This window comes from Eriocheir sinensis, chromosome 8, assembly GCF_024679095.1.
Source record: "Eriocheir sinensis breed Jianghai 21 chromosome 8, ASM2467909v1, whole genome shotgun sequence".
Lineage (NCBI taxonomy): Eukaryota > Metazoa > Arthropoda > Malacostraca > Decapoda > Varunidae > Eriocheir > Eriocheir sinensis.
The window spans coordinates 22,849,736-22,861,395 of record NC_066516.1 but is presented as its reverse complement, the minus strand read 5'-3'; the positions used below and the strand labels follow the sequence as shown (position 1 = coordinate 22,861,395).

Here is an 11,660-nt window from a genome sequence, read left to right as displayed (position 1 = left end):
GATGACACCTGATCCACCTGTTTCCTTCCTCCTCCTTCACTCATTTGTCGAAAATGTCCTTACATTATTATTATTATTATTATTATTATTATTATTATTATTATTATTATTATTATTATTATTATTATTATTATTATTATTATTATTATTATTATTATTATTATTATTATTATTATTATTATTATTATTATTATTATTATTATTATTATTATTATTATTATTATTATTATTATTATTATCATCCTTATTATTATTATTATTATTATTATTATTATTATTATTATTATTATTATTATTATTATTATTATTATTATTATTATTATTATTGGTACTATAATAGTAATGGTATAGTAAAGCAATAAGTAATTATTAATAGGAAAGATGGGGTTCATGAGAAGGTGGAAACAACAACAACAACAACAACAACAACAATAATAATAATAACAACAACAACAACAACAACAACAACAACAACAACAACAACAACAACAACAACAACAACAAAAGAACAATGATAATAACTAGTGATGACGGTAAATGTTCGTTAGAGACTTAGAGGACACTCATGGATTTAAGTGACAAGACATATTTTGAAATTAATGGTTAAAAGAAACGACATACGTAGCCTATACAGACCGCCACACCAGCTCACCATGACTTGCGTAGTGAAGCTCTACGGTACAAGTCAGCCAGAGGAGGAATAGATCTTGAAAAGTCATATAAATCAACGTGACCTGATCCAAACTCACTTAACCTTGGCAAGAACCTACGCAAATACACCTTTAGAGTCTCCTATCGCCCTTAAAAGCAGCAACGTCGCCTAACCCAATGTCTGTTCCCGACCCGCATCATCATCATCATCATCATCACTTTTTGATTTTGCAAAGAGTATTTTTAAGAATTCTATATAAAGTCTGATGTACACACCCAGACGTCACACGATGCTGCTAAATGAAGTAGCCCAAACATAGTAATTTTGAATTTTGTCTGACTTCGAGCGAGCATTTACTATGATAATAACACCTCCCGCACCCCGCTTAACGTTCAGAGCCATATCGGACCATCCGGATACTTGATTTTGTCCGCACACTTTTTTAATCTTATTTTACTGTCACTGTCTAATTATTCATATCCATGTCTGTTCATCGACGGCATTTTCATGTATCTCAATAATAATAATAATAATAATAATAATAGGTAATAATAATAACAACAATGATAATAATGATGTGACGATTGATGTCTGCATTGCACTGGTTTTGGAATTTTCTCGCATGGTCTGTCATAGTATTCATTCTCTGTACGTTCTAGATAGAAAATGGAAGCGTAAAAGGGCTAACATGTGGAGTATCATCCATGAAGAGGGAAGTTGGTGGGACGAACTGTAGCTATTATGTTAAATAAAGGCAAAAACACTCCCAGATACGTAACTGTGGCTGTTTTACTGCTTCAAGAATCAATACCGTCTCCCTGCTCGTCATAACACGTGTAGGGTAGAATGTTGCCTCCATAGTGTGCCATCCAGTAAAACCCATCAAAATAGAAGTACGCAAGAGAGAGAATGCATAAATCGCAGTGCATAATTATATAAAGGTTATTAAATAAGCACTTATCTGTATAACTGTATAGGCTGACAAGAGAGGGTATGGAAGTCGGAGTAAGGAATAAATGAACCCAAAACTAATTAAAAGGAATGCAACACCGGAAGGAAACTTATTATTTTCATAGCAACACTCGGTGAAACGTGATCGAACGTGAGATACTGTTAACCGCTAGTGACGTGCGTGCAGGCACCGACATCCTCTTTTGTCTTATTTCTCATTCATACAATTATGAATGAAAGCAATACAGTGAAGTTTAATAAGTCACTACTACGTTCGCGTCATTAAATGTTCTCTCTCTCTCTCTCTCTCTCTCTCTCTCTCTCTCTCTCTCTTGCCACCACCTCTTAGGAGCTTGATGATGTTTTAATGGCACTACTGAAGCTATCAGTGCTACAACTACCGCGTCTTATATCATTAATAAGTCCTAAAGTGTCCTATACAGTGCCTAAAACATCTTAGTGACGCTATCCAAAGGCATAACCCAAATATAGGCTTCGTGCTGCCTCCGATTCGGTTCAGGAGGCAAGGTAAAAACACTCAACTCACTGAGGGACTCCACTAGTTGAAAAAACAAAACAAAACCGGATTCACACCTTCGATGGCAGAGCTGGCACGCCAGTCCAGATGTTCGACTTAGTATTGGATGATAGGTAAGAGAAGACTGGTAGTGTGTCTTGGCCTTTCTTTTACTTTATTTTCAGACTTCTTTTACAAAAAATACATCGATATTAGACACCTGAATAAACAAAAACCTAGGACAGGGTAGCCGGCATCCACCTCACCGAACCCGCGTCCCGCCACGCCGCATTTTCTTAAACTACCAGACACAAAGTATTGGTTGTTCAAAAGTAGCATGGGTGTCTCCAACCGCCAGGACTGCTAAAGTATAGAACAAATGAGGGCGATGGTATACTTTTTAACAATTGTATCAAACAATAATATTATGATGTCTGTTCTTTAAAAGCTGGAGAAAAGTGCAAATGGAAAACATTATTCTTTAAAGCGCGCGCGCGCGCGTGTGTGTGTGTGTGTGTGTGTGTGTGTGTGTGTGCAGGGCCGTAATTTCTGGGGGGACTTGGGGGTTATGGCCCCCCCAAATATTTTTATATCGGTCTCAAAATGCTCCTAAAGGTGCTCTTTAGAAAAAAAAAAAAAATCCTCCACTTGCGCTTGCTCGCCACTCCCCCCCCCCCCTCAAACTCATCAAACTATGATGCCTCTAGCCCCCCCCCAAAAAAAATATGCTAAAATTACGGGCCTGTGGAGACATGATTTTTGTTAACCCGTTTTATTATTTCCAGCGTGCTGATCCACGTGGGTTCATGCACGTGGCGGTGCTGTGCTGCCCTCAGCCGAGCGTGGCGCCCCTACCGGTGAGTTCAGATACTTTTCGGTGATACGTGCATGTGCGTTGTCCCAGTCTTAGGGTTTCTTGTTCCTTCACATGCTTACAGAGCATTCCAGATGTTCACCAGTTCTCTTCTTGTCCAACCCCATCTCTGTTTTGTTCAGCATCCTGATGCAAGAGTAAACTAATATCGTTAATCTTTCATCCATTCTGTAATAAACTGTTGAGCCACCTTCCTTCGTCTGTATTTTCTTCTTCTTGTGACGTGCACGTTCATCCGGATGATCACTAGTCGGTGCATACACTTGAATGATATTGAGGCTTCCAGGTTTTGCCGCTGTCTTCACTAGCAAAACTCTTTCCGAGTACCCCACCATACTTCTTGCAATCCTCGATTCCAGCAGAATTCCAACTCCTTTCTCGTGAGTCTCCCCTCCCGAATATATGAACGTGAATGTTCTTCCATTGCAAACTCCCACTCCACTCCACCTCACCTCACTGACCTCCATAATGTCAATTTTCAAACGAGCAGCTTCTCTTTTCAAGTTATCGAATTTTCCAGACTGGTACAAAGTGTTGAAATTCCACGTAAATATTTTCAAATATTTCAAATATTGCTTTCTGACGGACGGTTGGCACCTGTCGCACATATCCTAACCGACCGGGCGAGGCAGTATCTGCTGAGCCGTAGTTACCATTGACGCCGTTCACGTTAATTCTGTTTCGTTGTTTAACAAATACAAATCAAGGATTGGCGACAGCTGAGACGAATGTAGAGCGCAGAATAATAGATTAGGCAGTAGTGTGCGATTCTTACCCTTTCTGCTCTGCGCCGCCCTGCCGAGTCAGTGTGTGCCCTGCATTTGTTATTATTATTATTATTATTATTATTATTATTATTATATCATCATCATCATCATCTTCCGCTCGATAAATCTCGAAGCTCTAGGCTGATGGAATGAAAAGACCATCAAGAAGGTAGAGGTAAAGATGAGGATTAACGCTGAGCGTCGTGTTGCCTCTGTGCTCTGAGGCTGTGGTGGCCGTGGGAAAGTCATGTGAACAGAGATTACCTTCCCCTGGTTTTCCTAGGTACCTATTTATCGAATAACCCAAAAGGGAGGATGAACAACCAATGAGAAGGGTTTATTTAATTGGAAATACTTTAAACGAATAACAAAAATGACTGTACACTATAATACAACAGAGAGTCATGTGTACAACAAGCATCACAAGTTCAAACACGATATATCATGGTGCCGGTGAGGAGTGGCCGCGGCGGCCACGCAACACCTCGTGCCCAGGTGGGCTCTGCAGGCACCACGCTGGAGGAGTGAGCCGTCGACAAGGTGGTGCGTCTCCACTATGTCTCTGGGGTGTGCGAGGACGCGGAGAGGAGCGCAGGGCTCGTCGAGAGTACTATTGGTAGTCACTAGTGAGTAGGAGTATAAGGGTGTTGTGGGGAGTCGTGTAGGAGTGAGATACTTGTGTCAGATGGCTTAGAAATTATTCTCGTTGAAGGTCAAGAATCCGCCAGATCCGTAGGGGTCATTTAGCCAGGGGTAGGTGGCGGGACACTCCATGCAGGTGTACAGGAACATTTCTTCTTCTTGAGGGAAGAGGCGGGGTACCTTCTTGGGGCAGGGGTTAGGCAGGGAGCAGTAGGGAAGGCCCTTCACCTCACACTTACCCTTCCATTCCTGGAAATTATTAATGGCTGCAATCTCCGTGGGAGCCTCCATCCAGTTGATCACCTGCTGCATGGTCACGAAGTAGAAGTCGCCGCGCTGGGCCACGTCAGCCACCCAGGCGACGAACTCCTTCAGGAAGTTTTTACGAGTCTCGAAGTATCCGGAGGTGAAGTGGAGGCCGAAAGGTGCGCGGTTTGTCCTGAAGTGACGGTTCAAGTTGTTGTCAAGGAAGTTTCTGAATTGCTTGGGAGATACAAGATTAGCACACTGGTCCACGTAGTGACAACCTGTCAGGACTTCGTCGAACTTCACGTCATCACGACGATCGAGCTCGTTCACCACCATCTCCCATACGGTAAAGTTGCGGGATGGGCAGTTCTGATCGGTACCCAGACACTTGTGAGGGATGCGGTGCATGAGGGTGTATGGCCACAGGGGCAGGCGGCCCATGGGGGCAGAGATGGAGGAGTCATACAGGAAGCCCCAGTCAACCATCATCTTGAACTGGCTGTTACCACCCACTCGCTGTCTGGGCACACGCAGGCCAAGAACCTCGTTGGCGGAAACGTTGGCAAACTGCTCAACGATGACTCGGGCGCCGTCCATTTCTGCCTCGTACCCAGTAGAGTCAAGGTTGCTCCAGTAAGTGCGGTTCTGGTTGTTTGTGATGGAGCTGACACCAATCTCGTGACCCACGCGATGCAGTTCCTGCACAGCCGAGTAGTTGGTGAAAGCGTGAGAGATGAAGAAGGTGCCTTTAGGTGTGCAGTCGTTACCCTTGTGCTTGGTGGTGTCCTTGAAGATGTCCTGGAAAATACGGAAATTCCTCTCGTTGACGGCGCCAGTGAAGGTGATGGTGATCATCTGGGGTGTCTGCTCGGGGTTCAGGTCGCCGGGAATGCGTGTGCCGTCCACAGAGCAGAAGCAGCCCTCGGACCAGAGGCAAGTGCGAGGGTCACACACGGCGGCGCGGTTGGGATCAGACTGGGGTGCTGTGGGTAAATGGATATTTTTTTATGCACATCTCTAAAATAGTAATCCCTTTCCTTCCATTGCTATATGCCTTCAGCTTGTTTTACATGTTAACCAATTACATAAATATCCATTAACTGAACCTCTTTTCCTTCTTCCTTCTTGTGCTTACGTTGCTATTCATCCATCCCAATTTTGATAAGCTTCTAATGCAAGACTAGTACACTCAAATTCTTTAGCTTGACAGTTTTAGTACAGTCATTTCTCCAGTGTCTTCTACATTCCTAAAAGGAGAGCTTCGTGACAGGCACCTTTGTTGCAAAACGAGCATTTGTATATTACCGGAGGATACTCAGCCAGTTTTCGATCTTATTATTGATGGCTTAAAATAGTCAAGCTCTTGGTCTTCCTCTAATTTGTGGGAAGAAAAGGAAACTTTTACTCCTTCAGGAGGACCGGAAGCAATTTTAGACACAATTACATGATACTAAGACCTTGTGTCAGCCTAACGTGACCTACTGGAATTTTAAAAGAAAATTAATTTTGCTTTGATGAATGAAAAACGTAATACTTACTGCAGATGTTCTCGTCGGAGCCATCGGCACAGTCTGGCACGTTGTCACAAAAGACATCCCTTGGCAGACACTCGCCGCTGCCACACTCAATCTGGCCCTGCTGGCACGGCGACGCCTGCCCGTCGACACGTGGCCACACGGGCTTCGGGGGCTGGTACTCTGTGTGGCAGAACGATATGGATTAGATATGTGTGGTGTTGAAGACACTCCTTACGACAAGTGAAATTTAACCAAGATAAAGTAACATTAGAATCGGACACGTGACTATTAGTATTACAGTATTAGGAAAATCAAAGTTAAATCGGCATGGGAAGAAGAGGAAGAGGAAGAGAAATCAGAGGCGAGATGTCACTTTTGTATACTCACTGTCAATCTGGGCGCAGTTGGCGACCTTGAACTTGCGCTCACAAATCTGCTGTTCAATATCAAAGAACAGTTCGCTCTGACACAGGGCGGTGGCGATGGACCTCTTGCCTGCGGGGGCCGGCACGCAGCGGTAGTAGGTGCCGCAGTTGGCCCGGTACTGCGGAGGAAAAATAGTTAGGGATACCCTTCCATAATGATAACGTTATTATTATTATTATTATTATTATTATTATTATTATTATTATTATTATTATTATTATTATTATTAATCATAATTATTATTTTAACAATAACAACAGCAACAACAATATTACTACTACTATTATCATCATCATCAGTATCATTTTCATCCTTATCCTCATCATTACTGTCAAAGCCACTTCCATATCTACTTCCTTTGCCTCCTTTCCTCACCCCCGTCCGCCGCCACTCCACTACCCCCCACCCCAGTGCCAACGCCTAATTACCCAAGGGCATCATCAACATCATCAAGGTGACTACAACGCTCCCGCTAACGCCACTAGAGTCCGGCCTTGGGGGAGGGTGGGGTGAGGGAGGGGGACTCTTTCATGAAGGGCGCCGGTGAGGGGAGGGGAGGGGGCAAGAAGAGGAGGGGGAGAGAGGGAGAGGTTGCTTGTGTGGACCGGTAAAGGTGAAAAGGGCAAGTGGGGTGGGGAGGAGGAGGGGAAGGAGGAGGGGGAGGGGGAGTGGCACGGTGAACCAGGTAGAAGGGGAGGAAGGAGAAAGGAGGTGGTTGGACAAGGAGGCGACCGTGGAGGTTGACTGGTGAGACAAGAAAGGAGTGGGGAGGAGGAAAAGTGGGGGGTGGGGGTGGCGGCAACAGGAGGAGGGTGAGGGAAGCAAAGAGTGGGGAAGGTTGGGCAAGGCGGCGGGGCGAGGAGGGATGGAACGGGATGGGGGAGTGATGCCGGTAAAGGGAAGAGAGAGGGAAAGGTGTCTGCATACTCACTGATGGGAAGGAAAGTGACTGGAAAATGAAAGGAATGAGGGAACAAGAGACAGGACGTAAGAGTAAGAAGGGACAGAGGAACCAGGGAAGAGTGGATAGGAGGAGAAGGAGGAAGAAACCATAAATTAAAAGAACACAGAAAGGGAGTGAAGATAGACATTAAGAGGGAGGAGAAGCGACAGGTGGAAAAAGGTTTACGACAGGGGACTGAGGAAGATGGAAAGACGGAAGAAAATAGGCCTGTTGAAGGGAGTAAGGGTAGATAAAAACAGGAGGAAAATCACCACACCTAGAAAGAAGAGAGAAAATAAAAGAAGCCTAAGGGAAGGAGGAAAGGAAAATGGAGGACTGGGGGAGCTGGGGGAAGGAAGAACGGGCGTATATAAGGGGAGAGGGAGAGAGGAGGGAAGACTAAGCTGAGGTAGATAAAAAAACAGATGGAAAAACAGAGGCCTAGAAAGAAGAGAGAAAGTATAAGAAGCCTAAGGAAAGGAGGAAAGGAAAATGGAGGACTGGGGAAGCTGGGGGAAGGAAGAATGGACGTATGCAAGGGGGGGGGAGAGAGGAGGGAAGACTAAGCTGAGGGAGGGAAAGGAGGTACCATTATAATCGTACATACCACGTCCTCGCCGGCCTCCGCCACCTCCCCGAAGTCTTTCCTGAAGAACTCGTCCTCAGCTCGCCCGGTGCAGTAGTAGTCTGGGTCCATGTCCAGGTTCGATTGCCCGGCCACCCAGCCCAGGGCCACTAGGGGGGGAGGGAAGGGAGAGCATCAGAGTGTGTACGTCTTTGTGTTTGTGTGTAAGGCTGATCATGGGTGGAATAATGCATGTGGGTATGTAAATTTGGGGCTGCAGGAACGTCACACACACACACACACACACACACACACACATATTCTAACAGTCATCCACCCATCTACCTTCCTATCCGTTCATCCCTACCGATCAGTTCTTATTCACTAGCGCGTCTCTCCATCCATTTCCCTATGTTAAGATGGTATGGGGACATGAATTGAGTCACTCACCTCCAGTTCTCTCTCTCTCTCTCTCTCTCTCTCTCTCTCTCTCTCTCTCTCTCTCTCTCTCTCTCTCTCTCTCTCTCTTAAACCAAGGAGTCAGAGTGGCGTCGTATACATGGCAAGAAACTGGATCCTTGGTGTAAAAAAATGGGCTCCTTGTCTTCTTAATCATGAAACTCGAAGTGGCTCCTCACCCAGAGTGTAGCGATTTTGGGCTAGATTTATTTTCTCTCTCCCAACCGGCTGGAACCTTCACGTGTCCGAGGGAGGGGCGGTGGAAGGGGTGAGGGAGAAAGTGTGAAGGTGAGCACACTTTCTCACCGGCGAAAGTGAAAGTTTCGAACGTGTTGACTGACCCCAAGACTGGTTGTGCCCACGCCGTCCAGGACAAGGCCTGACGGGGCGAGAGAGAGAGAGAGAGAGAGAGAGAGAGAGAGAGAGAGATTTCCACTTTTCTAAGACAACCAATACACTTTTTATGATGTTTGGTGCCTTTGTATCTCTCTCTCTCTCTCTCTCTCTCTCTCTCTCTCTTTCACACACACACACACACACACACACACACACACACACACACAAGGTGTTGTGTCACCATGCACGGTCCCCCTCGCAGCACCCGGCACCAATCACTTTCACTGCCACCGTCACCGTCATCACCGCCACCGCCGCCTTTCGTTGCATCATTCAGCTGTGCCGTAAAGTTGCGTCACTGGAAGCACTCAAACTATAATGCTCCCGCAATAAATGTCCATCCTCGAGCAGGGGTCTGGCCGGCAACCAGTCCCTCTCGAGGCCTGATGACGCAGATAGGCACTTGGTGACTCCCTGAGATCTGAAGTTAGGACGGCAAGGCGGCGGGCACCGAGGGCTGCGCGGCGGCCCGCAGCCCACCCTTACAAGCACTAGCACAGTCCGGGCGGTGATGATGGCGGGGCGCCAGCAGGCAAGAGAACTATAACATGGCAGAAGTTGACACTCACGGAGGACGAGAAGGGGCGTAGTAACTCGACGTATCATGGCGCACTCCTGAGGTCCCTTACCAACAGGCCCCTTTACTTATATACGAGGAGGCGGCGCATGCGCGATGAGACTGGAAGTCCGCGGCGCAACCCCAGCTCGGTCACTTTCACCTCTGGCAGGGGTCGAGGCCGACATACCTGTTGTGACTCCAAACTCCAGGAATGACCTCTTCTTCAGCCTCGTCCCCACAGCCTACAACTGGGTCATAATGAGGACAACAATAAAATTGTTCATGCACGCGCCTGTATTAAATGCCCTCAGGTTCTGTTCCTGCTTGAAGTGCATGGATGGGCGTGTGCTGAGGTGGGCGGGGGGGCGGGGCTTGTGAAGCTCCGCCCCTCCTCATTCTGCCCAGAGCCAAGTCAGGCTTCCAGTTGGTCCTGGCCCCCAGGACAGCATGTCCACGCCATCCGTCAGGACAGCCTCCCTCACCCCACACGCATCAGAAACACGTTTCACACACACACACACACACACACACACACACACACACACTAGAAGAATAAATATTTGCGAGCGGACGGGAGAGCCGGATGACATATGCAGCTGTCCAAAGTTGACACCCAATGTAGACACAATGGCAGAGAGACGTGCGGGGCGAGGAGGAAGGAAAGCCACAACACAAGTCGAGCGATGGACGAGGAGAAGGAGAGTGAGAGGAAGAGACGTGAACGAGGAGAGTACCGTTGGAGGGAGGTGAAGAGCCGCGGATCACGAGCAAAGACAGACAAGACGACACACACACACACACACACACACACACACACACACACAAGTTTAGGGGGGTCTTGAGGGTGAGGTAAGGCGGAGGAGGAGGCAGAAGGGGAGTGGAGGGGGGAGGAGGGCGCGTCTTAAGTTCTCGAGGTTCCAGGTAATGCTTCGTCTCCGGCGCCACCTCCTTCTTGTGCAACGACGGGCCGCTTGAAGGTTGTTCCGAGGAGTGGGGGGAAGGGGGGGTGAGGGAGCGTCTGTCGGCAAGGCTGTGGTGTTGCATGCCGGCGCTGTGCTGGTGGTGGTGGTGGTGGCGGTAGTGATGATGGTGGTGGTGGTGTGTCATGTGTTTGTTGGTGCTGATTATTGCATTGGCTCAAATTTCCGTCAATGATCTTCCTATGATCGTTTTGTTATTCTTTTTGAGAGCGTATGTGTTATGTACTGTAGAATGTTGATGTTGTCGTATGATGGTGTGACTGTGGTGTGTGATAGTGATGTTTTGGGATGTAAAAGTGTGGTGTGGTGATGGTGTTTGTTTGTGGTGTGACGTGTTGTGATGGCCGGGAGGGAGGGAGGGAGGGAGGGAGTGTGGTGGTGAAAGACTCAACAGACAGCCTGGCTTGGTTTCCTCAGCCCGGGAAAGAGGACGTGCTGTTTCAGAATGTGTGTGTGTGTGTGTGTGTGTGTGTGTTTGATCTGTTTTTCGGCTGGAGTGTTATGGCGTTGGGCGGGTCCGTTTCTCAGCTTCCATCGAGAGAAAGGAGGAAGAAGAGGAAGAAGGAGGAGTAAGAGGAAGGCATTACACTACTCGATCTTCTATGGTGGCGAATTGACGTATATGTTCATGAGGAGAGGGAGGGTGAGCTACGTCTTGCGAGTCTCAACTTATGGCAACGTAAGAGGAATTTTTGGATGCTCATTTGTTTTTTTTCAAGTTTGCCGGGTTTCTGACTTAATTTGGGGCCATTTACATCGACGGCTGGGTAAAATATAACGTTGGTGGTCGGCTGTGGGTTATATTTTGTAGAGACCTATCCTGACTAGCGTTTTTATGGGGTTATATAACAGTAATTGTCTGGTTTTGACGCGACCGACTTGGCAGGTTGGAAGTCCCCGAAGAGATTCCATCGTCCAATGACCAAAAAAAAAGTGCAATCTGATTATTTTAGCCGCTTAACCACCCACTTATCTTTGTCTTAAAAAGCGGACAAACACGCATTCTTCCTAGACCTATATTGTTTGTGTTATGTTTATGATTGGAAGGAAACACGTGAAGAGTTGAAAGAGAAACAAACTGGACGAAATATCGGATTGACTTTCTACCAATATTGCCAAGCCGTCGCTCAACCCGTCCCGTCTCCATTTGAGTGTGAATGAAG

General features: G+C 46.7%; 1 protein-coding gene across 1 annotated transcript; it reads right to left on the bottom strand.

Moving 5' to 3' along the window:
* Positions 1-4,088: 4,088 nt before the first annotated feature.
* On the bottom strand, positions 4,089-9,835 carry LOC126995704 (chitin deacetylase 1-like). Its single transcript, XM_050855513.1, has 5 exons — positions 9,528-9,835; positions 8,146-8,273; positions 6,557-6,713; positions 6,191-6,349; positions 4,089-5,635 (listed from the first exon to the last, which is right to left on the bottom strand). The coding sequence occupies exons 1-5, from the start codon at positions 9,562-9,564 to the stop codon at positions 4,452-4,454; spliced, it is 1,665 nt and encodes a 554-aa protein (XP_050711470.1). The 5' UTR covers positions 9,565-9,835; the 3' UTR covers positions 4,089-4,451.
* Between the last annotated feature and the right edge of the window lie 1,825 nt (positions 9,836-11,660).